Below are 19,883 nucleotides of genomic sequence, written 5' to 3'. Positions count from 1 at the left end.
AAATCAAGAGATTCTACTAGCAGGCTGATCTGAAAACTGCTGACAATTAAAACTCAAAAAATTAATACAAAAATCAACATATTAAAAGCAGAGGGAACATAAAATTAGAGATTTTTCTTCTAATTTGCCACACATTAGAAACCTTCAACAAAGATTCCTGTTTCAAATAGTTCTTTTGAACTGGAAATTAAAATTGCCAAGCCTTTGCTTTTTTGAAAATGGACAGTGGCCAAGGGAACAGAGAGCTATGAGTATCTATTTTTAGAACATAAACAAAAGCAAAAACCCTCCTGAATGCAAATAGGAATAAGTAGGTAGATAAGGAAGGAAGACATAACTACTATATAAAGTTGACATGAGAGTGAAGTGGCTAGTACTAAGTTGCTTTTTTAGCAGCTGAACCTAAGACACTGCCACATCTCAAATGCCAGATGCTCCTTAAGAAAAAAAGTTACAGGTAACAGCAATTCAGTTATCTTACTTGGTAGATAAGGAACGAAATCAAAAGTTTCTGCTACCAACAACATAATTTTAAGTAGTCACTACATCTCAAGGTTTCTGTTAGTCTGTGTGTATATACATACATATAAATAATCATCTACCTTCCATATGAAGGTTTTGTGCAATATTTGTAAAAAGTAAGTATATATGTGGGTAATATTACCTAGAATGAAAAACCAAAGGAACATTTCAATGTTTTGTCAGAACTGTTCATCAACGTAGTAACATTTCAAAATGACTTATTTCTTTAATTAAAAGGAGAGCTTTTTCACTCCTTGGAATAAGGGACCAATTCACTACGGAGAAAAATTTCAGACTGCTGACTGCAGAGGAATTTGCCAATCACTACAAACAGGGTTGGAATTTTGCTATGGTTTGTTTTTGATTGCGTATCATTGTAGGAAAATATGCAACATTTTAGAATGAACAAATATTACATTAATAAGTATAAGCAAATGCAATCAAAGATTATAGAAATACAAATTTCTCTATGTAAAATCTTCTATGAGATCATGTAGAGAAACATTATGCAGTTAATCTGAAATTAATATTTAGCCAGATTTAGCCAATTACTTCAAACTTTGACTTTAAATATTTACTGAATAAAATGCCTAGATTTAAATTAAGCCTTCAAGTTCACAACTTCAAAGGCAAGTCTCCATATTCTGCAATCCTATAGATCACTCAGCTCATAAAAACTGTATAGTCTACAATTAATCTTCAGAAGTACAGACAAAGTATAATATTCTTGGAATACAATTATGGAACAGATTTGTTAAATATGACTGCTATTTCCTGAAGTACATGACAACTTTCCAGAGTTCTACAAGAACTTGTTTCTGTTAAATGAGGACCTAATGCCACTCATACAGCTAGTGATACAGCTTTGGTGACAAATGCTGTTCCTTCTTGGAACTTGGTGAGTCTTGAGTAAATACATTCTGTCTGCATCAAGTCAAAAGATGAATAATGTTTGGGGGACAGACTGAGCAAGTATCCCCCTCTAAATACTGGGCAAAATACTATTTTCTAATATTTTATATTCAGAGACTATTGGCTTCTTAAAGTAACATGTGATGTCTAAAAATAGAATACATATGGGAGCACAACATATACTACTTCTCTTGCATTTACAGTATGGGGAAAAACTATACAGGTTCTTTAAGACAACTTACCAGTAATGGTATTATAATGGTACGAGGCATGAGTAAATGCCTGAAGAAGGTAAGCCTTGTTCTTAAAACTGTAATTTATTTTCTTCTCAAAGTTTTCAAAACCAGAAATAAGGTGATTTAGGGTTTTTTCAGCATCTGGGTGATCAAACATACACCTCGGTGGAATCTTCAAACAGCCATACTCCAGGTCTTTACACAGAGAAGGCTCTGAATTAGCTACAGAAGCAGAAACAGAGTTTGGTGAAATATTTTTCTGCTCACTGTTACAGTTCTCTCTGGTAGCACATAAAGTGCCTTCCCAATCAGTCTTTTTAATTACAGGGAGCACCTTCAGCCCCAAGGAACACAGGAAAAGCTGAGCAGCTCTTTCACCACAGCTGGTCAGATAGCAGCCCAGCAGGGCTTCCACACAGTCTGCAATGCTCTTGTCAGCAATACACTGCTCCGTATGCAAGTCATATGAGATCGACTGTTTTCCTGCATCAACACCACAGTTTTCTTCTGAGGGATTCCAGAAGCCCACTACGAAATCATCCTCTTCAACAGCCTTGCTAGGATCCAGATAGCACATAGCATCCCAAGAGCTATAGTCAAAATCATCAAACTCTGATGAACACTGAACATTACCCAGGGATGACTTTTTGGGTGCTTTCCATTCATAGTTTGAATCAGTGGTTGAAAAGTGTGAGAGTGAAATTTTCTTCACAAAAGCCCCTGATCCCATTAACATATTATCAATGAATTTGATATGCTCCTGATCATACTCCAGAAAATCATCTTCAAAGTCTGTTTCTTCCTTGGGCGACCTCCACATTAGGTCTTCATTCTCTTCATCATCATTATAATCATCAAGTTTACCATTAGCCAACATGTTTTCCTTTGTCTACGAAAGAACACAAAATATATATGAAGAGGGAAATGAGACAGTTTTATTTCAGGATTTTATTCTAGGATTTGAGAAGTGTCTGCTAAAAATAAGGCTAATTTTTATGTTCCTAATTACATTGTCTGATCAGAAGCACAATACAACCTTTAATTAACATTATTCTCAATTAATTAGTGTTAATTAACTGAGACTAGAATAATTGCCCTGAAATACAAATGCTTTATTACCAACCTATAATAGTGTGTGTTCTACATAAAACACATGCTGCATTCCACAGGAACTCATGGTTATACTTGAATGTGATGCACATACAACAAGCTTTATATCCACTAAACATTATACACTTGCACACCAAAGTACACAGAAGAAAATTCTAACAAATTTTAGGGAAATACAAGAAAGAGTTCTGGGTACATCCTTCTCTCTAGCTGCTAAGTAAGTCTATTACAAATGTTGAATCAATGTCATTTTGAAGGTTCTTTCTACATCCTTCTACAGCAAATAAGGAACTTGTAGGGTTTACTGTATTCACAGTCGTGATAATCTCAGTTTTGGGACACACAAATGGAAAACACATTCAGTGGGGGGTTTATTCAGTCTTTTTTATTTATTTCTAAGCTGTTCTTATAGCCTTAACTAATAAACGAAAAGGCAAAGTTGTCAATAATTTTCTAACATTTACATATGTACCCATAATGGCAAAACTAATGAAGTCTTGTGTCTTTTCCCTGCTCATATTGAGCTAATTGGTATGGACTGATGTAAATTATAAACTGAACACAAATATACCCGAGTTATATAATGCTTTACAATTTGCCATGGCCCCTATCCAGGAAAGCACTTAAACATACTAGCTAAATGCACGAGTAGTCTTTCTAACATCAAAAGAACTACTCACAGGCTCAACACAGCATCATTGATGCCTGCAGGGATTCTGCCACTGAATTTGATAGGAGCAAGATCAGATTCAAAGCACTTTTCTGGATTGCATACTGAAAGTCAACACTTTGTGAATCAAGTGAAACCGCCTGCATCTGCCCTTAGCCTACATATGTCATATTGTAGGGCTCCGTCACTAAATCCTGCAAATCTGCAAACCAGATGGGGATACCCTTTGGGAATGTTTCCCCTGGGCAAAATGCACACCCATCTAGAGGTGTGGGTGGGGTAGCAGCTGTAAGGTGCACTAGGCAGCACTTAAAACTATCTAAGGATCAAATAGACCACAGTGTTCCTCATCAGGATGGAGAAGGCTTAGTTAAGTTTAGTAAGAGGAGGGGAAAAAAGAAGTGGCTATAGAAGTTCTTAGTTTAGACATTCTGCTGGAAGAATCTCTGCTGCTGTAATTACCCATCTCACATGCACACAGCATGGACTTCTGTAACTTAAATTGATCAGAAAGAGAAACTGAAATTGAATTTAAGACAGTTATTTTGAATACCTGTTGTAATATAATACTTAAAGTAAGATTAATTTAACCAATCCCAACAAGAGTGAGTGCTGAGTTTTCTTGTTACACAACACCTGTCATATCTGTCACTAAAATAAAAATAACTCTCTAAATGAGACATGTCTGTATGGACACTCCAAAACAAGTTCCGGCATCTATTTTTGCAAAGATTCAACAAACTATGAAATTTAAATTTTTACTATAATTTCATTCACAATTCTCATAAAGTAAAATTCTAATTAGCAGGACAGCTACATGAGTTATCCTAACATTCTCTGTATATTGCTTCTTGAATATAAAAAAATTCTGAGTGATGAGAATGAACAGTGGGTAAAGAAGCCAGGAAGCAATTCTGATTGTTGACTTTTTTTATCATTAGCATTTAAAAAATAAATTAACAGTGAACCCCAGAAGAAAGAAATTTTTCTTAAATAATACACGTAAATGCTATTTTCATACTTTTTTGGAAATCAGTCATTTGATAAAATGAACCAAGATCCTTTCCCTTGATGAAGCTTGATAACACTAAAAATACTAACATCTGACTCAGGATGTTTTATTAATAATTGATCATAATGATATGAGATCTCTAGTTCCAGTTACAGACCATCATCCCATGGATGGAGAACAAAATTTACATCCAAGAAAGCAAATACCTGGCATAAAACCCTCCACTACTTGGTTGCATCACTGTCTACATTTTGGTCTGAAATCATGTGTTTTATTTACAAATAAACAGTGACTATTCACAAGGTAGAGGCCACTGAAAAGTTGAGGTGAACTGAAACCTTTTAAAAACCAACAATTAACTCCAGTCCCAAATGTACTATCTCATTTGCCAGAAAGATATAGCAGGAAATCTCTCTGAAGTGAAATCTTGGCACAATACAGAACCACAATAATCAGGTTGTTTTATTCTGCAATAAACATTTATTTGCATGACACATCCATCTAACAGTCCTCTCATGTGCCCTCTGGTGGTACTACAGTCTGAGTGTGGTCTTCAGAATGGGGAAAAAGAAAAAAGTCTCTCCACCTCCTTCCCCTGAATCCCAAAACCAGTCTCAAACACTTCAAGATCACGTTAGTGACTGCTCGGATCACAGGTATTTCTTAACATCCACTTCTACTCTCAACATGTCATGTGTTAGTCAGAAAATAATGTGAACCTTTTCTCATTAAGACTTGTCCTTCTGAAGCTTTTGGTGATGAGACAGTGGGGGTCTAAGCCAGCACAGTATTTCAGACGAGAAGCAGCTGTCAGTCATACCTACAGCATAGTTACCACCAATCAAGACTGAACATTTTCTTAAGCCAGTTCTACTCTTCATTCTGCCTCAGCACTATGAAAAATACCAACTCCTTTTCATATATTCCATAAAGGTGAACTCATTATTTATTAAAAAGCAGACAGTGTTCTGCCTAAACATATAGCAAAAGCAGCGATGATAATACTTTATCATTTAAAATTTCCAACAAACTTCAGAAAAACTCCCAAGAGCAGGCTAACTGTAAGCAGGAAAGTTTTTCTTCTCTGCTTCTCTGTTAATATCTACACTCATTATTGGATGATGTGCAATAAATTTCCTTACTGCAGGTTCAGAATTAGTTTTCCTCTCATTTTTTCTAACTTACAGAGAAGTTTTAGAAAGGAAAAAAGAGATACAGATTTACTTTTTTTTTGGCTGATAACACAGCAGAGTATCTAGGGTGGGGGGGAGGGAGAAGGTAGGGGTGAAAGGATACAGACATGTGAACAATTACTTCTCAACTTAGTTAAATCAAGTCTTACCATTTCATCTTTCTCCCACTTATCAGTGTTGCTCTTGTCCTGGTTTACTATGTAACCAGGAGGAAGCCAATTGACTGGGGGATCAAAAATCGACACCACCATGCGACTGGGCAGTCCCTTCTTTTTTCCAAGGCGATACAAGTTACAGTTGCTGACCTTCAAGAAAAACATTCTCATAAACCTCTGGACATATATTTACATTAAAATCGGTTAAAATGAAAAAGGAACAAAACAATTTTATGTGTCAATCCAGATCTTGTACCATTATGCATTTTCTCTAGTTCTCAATAGGGAGTTAAGCTTTCCTAACGCAGTACAGCCAACTCAAAACAAGATATACATCTTGCTTTTCATATTTTTTTGAGGCCAAGCATATTAGGTGTGACAATTTCAGTTAAAGAAATCTAAGAGATTAAAGTCTAATTGCAAAACAAACTTACTGCTACTTTTGAAATAACAGTAAATAGAACCTGTACAAGTGTCATTAATTACCAGTATAATCAACATTCAGACTAGACTCGGAATGAAAAATTATTATTTATGGGTACACTGACCTAAACCTTGGCAGTAGAAAGTGTTAAAACAGTTCTGTACAACAAACCTTATTAAGTCATAATCCAGATGTTATTTTAATAGCCTCTAAAATGATTTTAGATATTTTAAAGGGAAGGGAAAAATGCATTCCCACAGACACAAACATACTTCCTTCCTTTCCCTTTTTAACTATCAACTTATGATCTTTTTTTTCTCCTTTCAAACACACTTTCCATGTTTTAGAATCTTGAAATTTGAACTTTAATATTCAATCACACTTTTACTTGAACAGTGCAACTTATTTCACTTCCACAGAAGTGCATTTTATTAGAGGTGGACAATCAAATTTAATTCAAGTTATCACATTCTGTGGGGAAAAAAAATGGACAAAAGCTCACGATTGCTTATTCCAGTGGCATAGAACTGAAGACTCTGCTCCCTACCGTTTACATTTACTTTAAAATACTTTCACAAGTTTTGATGCAACAGTTTTGTAAGATTTTTTTGTTGTTTCCTTCTCAAGTGTGTCTGTAAGATCATGCTAAAAATTTTCAAGGAAAGGAACTTACTGAGGAAACAAAGGAAAGGCCAAGCAAACGTATAACCTAAGGCTCTATGTTGCTAACTCAATGCTTCTTTCAAGCATTCCTGTTAAGAGTTTCTACTCAATTCAGTTCTAATGTTCAATTCACCAAATGCCCTCACTAACCCAAAACTTTTAGTTCTATACAATCCTGTCCTTTCTTAGGTTCATAATTAGCTGGTTTAGATTTTAAACTGAACTGCAGAAACAGTTTCAATCAAGCACAGTTACAGCAACATTAAGGCCATAGTCCTGTATTTTTATTCCTAATATGCATGCTACTTGATGTATAATCAGCAAAGCTGTGCAATTAAATCAACCTGTCCCCATTCAATCTCCTGGCAAAAATTTCATATACATAGCTTGTTACAGTATGCTTTTGGTATAGTATCACTGGATTGTTACTACTCACTTTTTTGCTTCTCATATATGACAGCCGTCCCTCGTGAGCATCAGGGTAAGTGCAAAACAAGTATGTAGTGATGGCATGCTTTAAAAATGAATCACCAAGCATTTCTAGCCGCTCCAGGTTAAATCCATCACTAGCATTTGAAAGAGTCAAAGCTTGAAGAATGAGACCAGGATTAGGACCGAGAGTTTTTGAGGAGTACCCAGTGGAAGGGCTCTTTTCAGATTCTGCTCTGTCTTTTGAAAGATTATTAGCTTTTGAAGTACTGGTGGTCACTGCCATTTTGGGGCATCCATCTGAGGTAGATCTGTTAGCATTTCCATCAAGGTATTTATTACTCAGTAGAGTACATTCATTGCTGGGCTTGGGCTGGTTCTCACTGTTGTATAAATTCTGAATGGGATATGAGGTAGTTGGTTGTACAGGTATTTCCTGCCTGCAGTAATTCAGCTGATTTCCTTGGCAAAAGTCTCTGTTAACTAAATCACAATTGCCATTGGCAAGATTTTTATTATAAGAAACACCATTAATTGCTGCAAGTTCTGCCGAGACATCAATTTGGAGTTTACTGGGTGACTCATTGAGCAATGTTCTGTAACTCACAGACATTTGGTCATGGTTTTCTGCAGAAGAGGTTCTATTAGCACCTTGATGTGCAGCATTTTCAGGGACTACAATTGTGCTGTGCTTACAGTAATTTTCATTCTCTACTACTGAGGAGTTAGGAAGAGAGATGAAGGATTTGCTGTCAATAGATTTTTTCCATCCAAAGTCCAAGTTAGGATATCTGTAAAGATACACATGGGGATCGTTAACAAAAAATTATCACAAGACAAGAAGACTCTACATGCAAACATATGTTTAAAAAGAGTCACAGCTTTCTGAAAAGAACTGTGACTGCAGCATGTAACTTTACCACTCAAAATCAGTAATTTTCAACTATGTTTCACTGAAAAGTGACATGAGTTAAGCAAAGGGTATCAGTTTTATAATTCACACAATAATAGTTAAGTTCCCACCTTGTTTTCCACTGAATTCAGATATCAAGTTGAAAAAAATACGTGCCTGAAATCTGCAGGAAGTGATTTAACCCCTACACCAGCATCAGTGGCTGTTTGAGCTCTTAGTTCCTCTGCTGTCAAAAGGCAGTGCAGGCGGTAAAGTATGCTGGGGAGGCAAACTGCTTTTCTCCACAGTGATGCTGGAATAGGATGTATAGCACAAAGCTCAGGAACCAGTATCTGGGGAGAGGGGGGGAAGAAAAGAATTTTCCTTGTAAAGGTAGTTGTCAGATCACTATTGAAAGAGTCCACTTGAATTAGATACTTCTGTTTTACCTGCTTATTCTGCAAACTTTCCCACTTTGCCTTCCTCTTCTCAGCACTGCTTAGTGGAAGTGCTTTTCCCTTCTGATTCAAATGGCGAGGAGTCAAAAGATTAAGTCTAAAAACCATGTGAAAATACTGCGATGTAAGTACATAATTAATGAACAGAACTTACTAGCCTAAGCTTTCTAAAGTAATGACTTTTCTCAGCATTCAACTTCAATGTGCTGTGAAGTGACAGCACAATTACCTCTATGGTAAAAATGGACTTGAGTTATAGTTGTTGTTACATAAGTTCAATAGGTCTCAAGAAAAAGAAAATCAGTAATTATTTTGGAAACAAGCCCTCAGCTTTATCCCATAATTTAAGGAAAAAAATGGCATTTTACTGTCAAACTACAAACATCAGATAAATGTGACTGTTGTTACCTTGAAGATGTGTGGTCCACATCCAGCAGTGGCTGGTTGAGATTGGTAAGGTCAAGATTATACTTTGTTTTATAATATTCAGCAAAAGTTTCATATTCAGGGGAAGGGAATTTACTGAGTGGAGTAAGATCAGTGTATACATCAGCTACATAGAATCGATGAGGCTGATCAAAATTTCGATACCTTAAAAAAAAAAAAATAAAATATTTTGGCATTACAGTAAAGCTTTTGCTAAGTTCCTCATGTTCTAATGTGGTCAGGAGTTAAATAAATAGTTCACTTGAGATTTTTGGTTGGTGGTTTTCTTTTTTGTTGAAATCATTTGTTTAGCTAACTCATATATTAAATGAGACATGCTCTATGATAAGGACAAATAAAGTCTATCAATAATCTGTGAAATTCCCTCTACAGATAAACATTTAAATTAAAATGGAGGATCTACGTTTTCAACACGCAATAGAAAAATCAAGCTCTGGACAACAGTAATGCTACAAATTGTAATTTCTTAATTCTAAACACCTACCAATTAAAATTGATAATCTGGCTTTTTAATATCTAGTCTCCTAGTTGGTATTCTACATCAGAAGAAAGAGTTCCTCTGCATACAAAGACTGTGCTGCCTCACTTCTAAACTGCCATTTTTAACCAAGTCACTCTCCAAATAAAGTTAAAATACAAAACTTCAAATATGCAGCAAGGTAAGTTCACAAGCCCTTTGAGGACAATGCAGTTCTGGTAACACAGAAGACTGAAATTAGAGCCAGAATACTGCAACATCCTTACTGTAATTACTGATGCTCATTGGAAACTACGGTGATAAACACGCATAGGAAAATAACATTAATGATGAAAAATAATGAAATCAATATTCAATAATTAGATTTGCATAGTAGGTGATTTCATACCTTGACCTGGTACATGTATCATTTTAAGTTTCTATGCAAATATCTAAATAGATATCTCCAAATAAAATTTACACACTATTAATGAGCCTTTTCAGCTTCTTACCAAAGCGGGGGGAGGGGGTGGAAAAAGGAGGAAAAAAAAAAAAGCCTGACACAGGTGAGGTCAAAACAAAGTACTTACATTTATCTTCTACGTATATTCAGCAAGTACTGTTGTTCACAATATACTAAGTACAACACAAACCAGTCAGTCCACAGGGAGTAATTAAGCCTCCACAGAGCCTACCAATTCTGGGGAATCTTTGCATATCCAGTACATAAAATGAATACCACTCAATATAAAGATTCTATTAACTGGTCTTTATCACTTGTAATTTTCCCATCTACTAGCAGCATACCTTCCTTTAGCAGGTCTTTGGTGTGAATAAGCAGTAACCAGAGAACAGGGCTCCCACTCAATCTTCCAAACTAAAATTGGTTTCAGTAGGCCAGCTCTCCATGAAGTCGCAATGTTTTATCAGAATACTACATAAGTGTTGTGGTGAGTTCTACTATTCCTAATAAAAGGGTAATTACTTTTGGGAGACCTAAACACTTAAATCCTACTATGGAAGATTAACTACTCATTAAAAAAAAAAATCTTTAAACGGAGACGCAACCAGATACCTTCAGATTAATAGCATACAGTTCATAAAAAGCAATTCTGCTGCAGATACTAACATTCCCTTATTACAAGTGTTTGTATAAATACAACAGGTACATACCTAAATATAGAGTACTCACCGTGGAATGATAACTGCATCCTGGTAATCTTCTAACTTGAAAATAAAAGGCATTTCTTTTGTATACTGTGTACTGGGAATGCCTGTACGTGCCTCAGACTTCTCAATGTCTTCCATAAACTTAAAGTCAATGTCCAAAGTGCTGGAGTCATCAACTTAAAAAGGAAAATGCACAACTCAGTTTTCCAAGCTCAACTTTTCTGAGAAGTTGTAAATGACAAAATTTTTGTTCTTACCAACATTAAGAGGTAGAACACAATAGGCTGAATCAGCTTCTGTGGGTTTGAACTCTAGTGCAGGTTTCTCAAGACGAAGAATATGTGAAAAAATGTACTGGTGGAGTCTCGTTATCAGCTCAAGCATTTGCAGAGACAGAGTAAAACCAGATTTCTTAAGCTCAATAGATATTGTAACCTCTCCAGAGCGAGTATACACAGGAAAGTGAGGAATCTAAAGAACAACAAAACCGAAAGAAATCACAAAAGACAATCCAGAGTAGGATTCCTCTACAGAGTGCTGGTTGTTTAGTTCAGATGCTGATGTAATGCTTGCCTGACCCCACAGCAAACTGGATCAAATTGGATCAGAATTTTGAACTGTGATGACCTTCAATTACAGATGAGATTTTGAAAGCTTAAAGAATGACTGATTCGGTTTTTTCTATTATGAAAGAAGAAATGTTTTCTTACATGGACAAACAAAAATACGATTTGAAAAAATCATCTTCAACTGAGTCTCTCCAACAGCAAATGTCTATTAAAAATTTTCCAAAGCAAGAGGTGCCAATTTCAATTAACATGGTTGACTTTTTCTGCTGCTGCTGCAGACCAGGAATGTTGAGGAGTTGTTACCATAGCTTTTGTATAGATGCAGTTGTGGGGTGCAGGTCACCTCTGTAGCTGATATGTCAACTCCTATCATACCTCATACAAAGAAGGAGGGACATTTTGGATTTGCCAATGCAAAATCCTAAAAAATAAATTTTTAAAACAAAAGTTTGGTCACAATAGAACAGATAGTTGTATCCATAAATACAAAAAATGGAGATCTGAATGGATGGATACTGTTCATTTTCTTGAGGTTCCCAGATACAAGTAGCGCTTGGTCATTTTCAACTCTTCAGTCTGGGGGTGGGGAGCAAGGTTGTAAAGCAACAGGTTGTAAGGAATGTAGAATAAGGAAAGGAGATATATTCCTTACTTGAGGTATAGGTTTGGCTGTCAATATGCCAAAACATCTTGTTGTATCCTCAGGAGGATATAGTTTTCGCCTCCTGAAATTGAGCTCATCAGGTAGAGGAGTTGTTAACACCATTCCTATTACATACAGGTAACAGGGCTGATCAGGTTTGGGATAACTATCCCTCAAGCACTCTGGAATCTAAAAATCAAAAAAAGAAAAAACATTACCATGATAAAAATCAGAAAAGTTCACCTAAATACTACTCTTTGAACAAGGTGTCACATGTTTATTTGGAAAGGCATTGCTAAAAATAAGGAATAAAAAAAAATTAATCTGGGTTCAAGTAGTGGGTTTTTTCTTAGGCAAAAGTGTTTGGTCAGCAGTCTGGTATGGTAGTCACAAAATTTGTCCAAATACTTGCATCAAGGGAACACAATGCTCCCAGATTTTCCTATTAGCCAAGAGGCAACTTCTACTACATCCTCAGTCCCATAACTGTAAAACACAGGCAGTACTTAAATACATAAATACCATAAATACAACTGAAGTGTTGATGTCAATGTCTGTATTTAACCAGTAACTCTGGAGCACACTCTGTCCAAGTGCTTTGGACCTTAACAGTAGAAGAAGGGGGAAGAAAAAAAAAAGAAAAATGTGCACACACAGAAAAAAAAAAATCTACATCCCAGTTATTCAATTTTCACATAAAGCTTCATTGCAGCTTCATTATCACAGATTCTTTTTCCAGTAGAACTGAAAAGTATCAAAAATGTTTTTCACGCACTTGGGACAAACAAACAAAATTGAATGGACTGCCCCTTTGCCCAGGCACTACATTATATGAGTTCTCATAACAATTCTAGCTTGCAGATGTGAATACTCACAACAGCCACAAGCACTTTTAACTCTGCTGTTTGTATTTGTCACAGACGTTAAGAAACCATGCTTTATGTTTGGTAGGAGTTCATTACTTTGCAGGTCTCAAAACTGATCCTCCTGTTCATCTAAATTGCAATACATGTAGTCCTGGATTTTTAAGTTACACTGCAGTAAAACTATGGCCTTGACTTAATGGAAAATTACTCATAAGTTTAATAACTACATTAAGCCCAAGAGGATCTTGCAGACCTTAAACATTTGCCAAAGCTTATTTTCCAGATGTGAAAAGTTGGGACAAAAGCAAGGAAAAGTATTCTTAGCTTCCTTATTAAAAAAAAAACCCAAACTGAGAAAGAATGATGCATCACTAGACAAATCAACTCCTCTGAATGAGACAGAATAATCTTGCATTTTATGAGTCACCCCTAATCCAACAATCACTAGTGAGGCAAGAGGACAGAGAAAGAGAAAAGTACTTGTAACAAGCTACCAAGAAACACTGTGCAAAGATGCAAAGTGTTTGTGAAGTCTTGAAAGAAAAAGGTTCTCATGTGTCATTCCCTCTGTGATGCCACGGTATCCTTCCCAAAACTTTCCAAGTAACTGATTACTGGAACTATTAATAAAATTGGGGCATGTGGAGGATGGCAAGAATGGAATTACTGAAGGGATTTCACCATAACTGAGGCTGCACATGAAGGTACAACACAGCACTACAGCCCGCTAATGTGGGTGTCCATGATGACATTCCTCCATATGACAAAGACTAACAGTTTCTCTGTGAAATGCAGATTATCAGATTCTGAACGAGGTACCTGTCCTATTCAAAGGACCTTAGACAGAACCTGTAACAATGGCACGGGAAGAAGGAAGGTTCCAGAGTAGTTGCAAAATACTCTGACAAAGCTTCTTTCCTCTGTTTTCCCTCAAAGCATTTGAAATTTCCATACACATAATAATTAAGAAATCCTATTCTACAAGCTGATGTGGTTGAAGCCTGTTATAACAGAACTGTGGATAAGTTACTTAATGCAGCACTGTAGGATACCTTTTAGCATATTAAGTGTAATATTTAGAACTACTTGAAAAATGAAAGAATAGTAAAAGTATACTTATTTGATATTCTAAGATTTAAACCAGAAGTTATGAAATTCTGTGTTCAACCAGTAAACTTCCCAAATTAAACCATGCATCTTAAAAAATCCCACCTATTTCTTTGTTTAGCCCTGTGCATCTCCTTGTCTAGAAAGCCAGTAATTCCTCCTTTGCTCTAGTGCACTTACCAGAGAGGGTAAACATTTTACAGATTATTAATGCAGGACAATTTTCTCACAGTTATTTTCATACCAGGTAAATAGTCAACCAGCCCTACAGAACATGTATGTTCCTTGAACTTACAGGTATGCTTCCAAAACATATGGTACCATAAATTCAGGTAACAGTGCAATTTTCCACAGAATTAAAACTGCAAAATATTTTCAATATAAACGCAAGATATGTTGTAAAAAATACATATAATATTAAGAGTTAGCAATTCTGTCTCATCAGTACATAAGGCATTTGATCAGAGGTGTGGGCAGCAGTGAGCGATACTAACAGCTTTAGGATAGCACTGTCTTCGTTTTGTAGAGCCTGGCCTTCCTGGAACACTGGTTTCTTCTTCATCATGTAAATCAAGTTCCTCCTCATATTTAACCGTTTCTTTACCAACTGGCATCAAATGATCATCCAGTTCACCTGATTATTATGAAAGAGTGCAAAGAAATAGCATTATGAACAATCAAATCTTGGTTCCTTAACATCCTACACAGTAGATGAGACTGCTTGTGAAAACACCTCACAGAAGTTTTTAAAATACACCGACTCCTGCAAAACTCCAAAAGCAGAACTTTGGGGAAAGAGTGATAAAGACTGAATTTTGTGCAGAAATATTCATTTACAGTAAAACCTATTGAAATTACAGAATTGAATACTATAATGAAAATATCAAAGATCAATGAATTCTTTTTGGTCATAAAAAGCAATCCTTGACTGAAATACTAATTTAAAAATCACTCATATGGAGTGATGCCAAGATAGAGGGAACAGTTATATTTCTCTATAATTCTAAAATGTGAATTATTACTGTTGAATATGCACTCTCAACACTGGGTTGAGTTATTAGGGTGTTATTCTTCGATACATTTATTGGTATAAATTCAGTGATTAAAGGGTTTAATTCAGGAAAAAAATACAAACACCAGGTCTACAAATTTTTTACTCAAAAGATACATGAATACTTCCGTACTTCTTCAAAAAGCCTATAACATGTAATTCTCTAAATGTTACTCAACGAAGAACATGCTCCATTATACTGCCAGAGACAAGAGAGCTGAAGTAGTCCCTCAATGTACTGTTTTTGAAACGTGACTTATGATACAGTAGAGAAAAACAATAAATTTAGGATTGTGTATTATCTAATTTGTCACAATTCACTTTAAAAGACAAGTTATCTTTTGGCTATAGGATGTAGTTTCTGACCTATAATCAGTATCTCATAGAGAACAAGACTCTTTTCCCCTTTAATAAGTATATTCAATAGCAAAATCTGAGTCTCCTGTACTAATGTTGCTTTTGCTGTTTAAGACCAAATAGGCTATATAACAAGACTTCCCTGGAGAATTTAACTTTAGTTTATAAGGTCTAAGCTAAATTGATAAGTATCATACCACAAAACAAGGCAAGTGAAAAAAAGCTGCAATGGATGGCTACAACAGAAATGCATGTATATACACCATACATCATCATATATATCATCCATACCATATGCAATTTCTCAACTATAAATTATACTTTACCAAAGAAGTTGCTTTGTCAGTTCTTACCAATTTTGTGCAGTTTTTCACAGCAAATAAGAGCTACAACTCTCTCAGCCAGTCTTGCACAACTCATTGGAGGACCCTATAAGCATTTAAATACTTTATCAAAACTTTGGTTAATTAGTATGTTACTTACCACACTTGTTTAATTAGTTTCACACAAGCATATTAGGTAAGTAAAGTTTTTTTAAAAATACATCGATGACAGTTTTTTGAAGATATTCAGGTTTATGTTGTTTTTCCACAAAAACCAAAATTACAAGAACTCAATATTGATCAAAGACAATACAGGACAAATGTGTGAAACAATAAGGTCCTGGAAGAATATCTACATATTTTTGCCTTTGGCATAAACAGTAACTGATGGAAAATGGATTATAATAGAAATAAACAGTGACCTAAATACACTTACAGAGTACAATACAGAAAAAATTATTTTCATTAACAACTATGATACTAATTCTAGAAATAGCACAGACCAGTTCTTAGACCAATATATTTGCTTATTTCCATGCTTTTTCTTCCCCAAATACCTACAACAATTGAAGCTCGAAGAGGTGAGTTGATTGGCAGGTAGAGAGTAGAGTAAAACGTATGGTCAGGTAGTTCCCGGGTTTTACACTTGGGAGCTAGGTGTGTAAATGGATCACTTGGTAATCTAGCGCAGTACCTAAGTTGACAAAACATTTTACAGATCATCAAAACCTGCAAATTGAAGTCTAAACACATTTCAGTGGAACCTTGCTTTACTGGTGTGGACTCTACAGACGATGATTTCAGGCCATACTGGCCACTGCAAAGGTACACTGCTGACAAATACTCAACTAACTACTGAGAAGACCTCCAAGTCCTTTACTATACACCAGGTCTCCAGCAAGGTCATTCCAGAGTTGTAATGATGCAAAAGTCTATCTTATCTCAGGTCCCAGGGTTTGCATTATGATTTTTCTATTGCCTTATTCCTCCTATTTGTCATTGTTTCCCCTCTGAACGGTAACCTTTCCTCCCTTGTACTCACTTCCCTCTCTCCCAGCTTAGTATCAAATGCAAACATGCTGATGTTAAACCATGCTGAACCTCTTAACAGTGGAGGAGTAATACCATGTACAACCAACTGCCAGACAGCCTTTGAACCATCTACTGTCTACCATTCACCCTTCAAATCTGACTGCTGACAGGTTTTGTTTACCAGACAGTCAATCAAAATTGTCTGCATCTCAAGAATTTAGCAACTAAGACAACTTTGGGGACTGCATCAAAATCTTTACTTCAGTAAATGACACTCACTGCTTCTCATAGAGTCAACCACTTCATCACACTGGAGATAAGAAGTCTGGTTGGTCAAAAACTGCTCTCAGTAAAGCTTGGTTGGTTTCTGCCAACCCACTTTTCTTTATGTGCCCAGAAACTGCTGTGATGAGGACCTGGTCCATATTATTCCATATGACTACAGTTACACTGACCACTCCATTGCTCCTTGGATCTTCTTGCCTTTTTTTGGGAAGTATTAATAACATCTACGTCTTCCTGTCACTAAGAACCTCCTCTAATTGCCTTGGCCTTACAAACTTGATACTTTATACTTGATTAGCTCCCCTGGAAGCATACCATCCTGTCTTGTGGACTTTTATTATGTTCAGCTTAATTACTGTGATTTTGTTTTTAAAGATGACAACAGACTGCTATTACAAATGTGAACATTAGCATTGGAAGATTTAATTTAACTACAGTTTTAACAGTTCTTTTATTTATTTTCAAAACTAGCTTGACAAGCAAAAAACCCAATCTTACTACCCATTTGGAAACTATGCTTTAATTAAATAGGAATCATTATCACTACAGTTATTATCAGCACTAGAACCTCCGATAGGATAAAGATAAAACCAGCAAATAATGCCTTCAAATTGCTGTGGTCACTTTCTTTAGGAGAGCAGATTCTGTCAAGATGCCTAAGAGGAAATGCGTAAAAAGCCCCAGCCTATGCTTCCATGTTGCAAGACAGACTAAGAAACCTTTTATTCAAAGACATGAAGTAAAAATTAAATATGCCTCTTACCTATTTATGTGTCCAATAGCAGTGTTAATAGTAACTCTTGGACTGTTCTCATCTGGCCTCAATACGTAGGGTGGAAATACATCATCATCATCAACAATGGGTTCAGTTTCAGTTTCACTGGTATCAACAGATTTTGAGCATTTGTTTCTGAGGATCTTAATATTTCAAGAACAGAACGTGAGAAACTTTTCCCTTAACAAATACTATGAAACATTTAACAAGACCAGACCCATTCATCTGCCCTCATACCTTCTCAATGGCTTTATATGTCTTAAGATCTTCTTCAAAACTTTTGATTTTGTCTGTATCTGCTAACATAATGTAATTGGAAATTGGTGCTCTAGCTCTTCCTTTTGACTGCACATAGGAACGGTACTCTGTGGGCAAATCAAAACGCACCACCAAGTTGCATTTTGGTATGTCAACACCCTCTTCTACAATACTGGTAGCAATAAGTAGGTTGGTCTCATGCGCTCGAAATTTTCTAAGAACCTGCAAAAGTCATGAAGATAAATTTGAGATCTAGTTCAAGATTTGTTTCCATCATGAGATTCAACAAAAGGCAGTAAGAACAAGGTGAGTTGGTCAGACACTCTGAAAATATGTCTAAATACACAAATGCAAAACTATTACAAAAATCTTTTCAGAAATACAACAAGACTATTTATCAGATTTCTAGGAATCAAATCTGATATGTGGAATCATATGAATCTAAGAAGCTAATATAGCCACTAGCAATGGAGAGCATTCCCCCCTATTTATTTACAATTTTTCAGTTATGGTATAAAAGGAAAAAAAAAAAGGTGCTTTCAGGACAGCATCTTTTCCCAAACATTCTGAGGCTGAAACATCTTCAGGGATAGAGCATATTCTAGAGTTGGCAGTTCTGATATTTATACTATATATGAAATAATACTAAGGAGGACAACCTAGCTGGGGTGAGCTTCAACTCATTTAAAAATCATGGGGTTTTTTATATTTATATCATTTAATGATTTACCAAATTCACTTTTATAGAAGAAATAATAAAACCTGCTTAACTATTGCAATATGTCTGCAACCCTGATTTTCTTTACAGTGTTACTACATTACCACTAACACAAATGCAGAAAAATTAGATCTGACTAGACATAAACATGATTTTACATGAAGTTTTAATTTCTGTTTGTGTAACATGACATACCAACGCCTCTAAACATGTTATTTTTTTTTATGAACAAAATCTGTATCTCCAGTAAGTGTGCATATCTGTTAAACCAAAGGTATTCCATGAACTTCCAATGACTTTGCTCTAGACTCTGTTTTTGGGGTTTTTTTGTTTTTAAAGACATACACACACAAAAAAAAAATGTTCTGAAGGTACTGCTAATTTAAATTTTTTTTCTTGAAGTTACCTCTTCCTGTTTTCTAAATTCTACTTCCATCTGCTTGTTACGAGGCTGGTTCTTGCCAATGCCATGTCCAGTTATAAAATTGCTACTGATGTAAGCCAGTTCTGGATCTTGCTTGCCAGCTTCTTTTATCAACCTAAAAATATTACACGTGTTTTTATAAGTCACACAATCCAGAAAATGGAAGAAAATCTTTAGTTTGTAAGACCTATATTAAAAGAAAAAGTGGAAGCATGAGAATTTAGCCACGCTAAAACAAACTTCCTGCAGTCTTCTCGAAAAGCTCTGTAAGGTTAACACAAGACAGACTGCATACCCATACAGTGTGAGCGTCCCTGCATCACACACATTTCAGATCTATCACAGTAAAACCAGATATTTTTAAACCAATCTATTACTCCAAGGCTCCCTGTTGCTAAAGCACCCTACTTAAAATTGCTTTTGTTTATCTCTTTTTCTGTTACCTATGCTTGATTTTAGAAGACAGACCCGTAACTGCTCCCTCCACAAAGTATGTTTCCTCAATATATTAAAATCTAGATTAAAACATAATATTGCAATTCTACTTAATATTAGAAGACATATTCTGTTCAAGTATATTTGTGGCAAAACATTGACCTGTTTTTCTAAAGAGCAATGCTCAGTCTACCCAGTGAGAAGTTCACTACTTGTAAAATTAACCCAAATAGAAGACTTAATACAATTTTTAAAAGGAATATTGAGAACAGGGATGTGAGGAACATCCA

The 19,883-nt window shown here is 35.6% G+C and overlaps 1 protein-coding gene across 5 annotated transcripts in view; it reads right to left on the bottom strand.

The window, feature by feature from the left end:
* The window catches only part of DICER1 (dicer 1, ribonuclease III), a 64,339-nt gene that overhangs the window by 8,887 nt on the left and 35,569 nt on the right, over window positions 1-19,883 (bottom strand). For all 5 annotated transcript variants that reach the window (XM_050336468.1, XM_050336465.1, XM_050336466.1 and 2 more), the window contains exons 11-25: window positions 19,141-19,273; window positions 17,996-18,238; window positions 17,747-17,901; window positions 16,228-16,360; window positions 15,697-15,772; window positions 14,430-14,569; window positions 11,972-12,151; window positions 11,008-11,221; window positions 10,773-10,926; window positions 9,085-9,267; window positions 8,668-8,773; window positions 8,396-8,571; window positions 7,334-8,117; window positions 5,805-5,960; window positions 1,677-2,559 (exon numbers count right to left, since the gene is read on the bottom strand). In XM_050336468.1, coding sequence (XP_050192425.1) covers window positions 1,677-2,559; window positions 5,805-5,960; window positions 7,334-8,117; window positions 8,396-8,571; window positions 8,668-8,773; window positions 9,085-9,267; window positions 10,773-10,926; window positions 11,008-11,221; window positions 11,972-12,151; window positions 14,430-14,569; window positions 15,697-15,772; window positions 16,228-16,360; window positions 17,747-17,901; window positions 17,996-18,238; window positions 19,141-19,273 — 3,716 coding nt within the window. The remainder of the gene's footprint in view (window positions 1-1,676; window positions 2,560-5,804; window positions 5,961-7,333; window positions 8,118-8,395; window positions 8,572-8,667; window positions 8,774-9,084; window positions 9,268-10,772; window positions 10,927-11,007; window positions 11,222-11,971; window positions 12,152-14,429; window positions 14,570-15,696; window positions 15,773-16,227; window positions 16,361-17,746; window positions 17,902-17,995; window positions 18,239-19,140; window positions 19,274-19,883) is intronic.

The sequence above is a fragment of the Myiozetetes cayanensis genome, unplaced genomic scaffold, assembly GCF_022539395.1.
Source record: "Myiozetetes cayanensis isolate MyiCay16 unplaced genomic scaffold, myiCay2020 scf6-25, whole genome shotgun sequence".
NCBI classification, from domain to species: Eukaryota; Metazoa; Chordata; class Aves; order Passeriformes; family Tyrannidae; genus Myiozetetes; species Myiozetetes cayanensis.
Note: the sequence above shows the minus strand (reverse complement) of the source record. Positions and strands in the feature narration are given on the sequence as shown.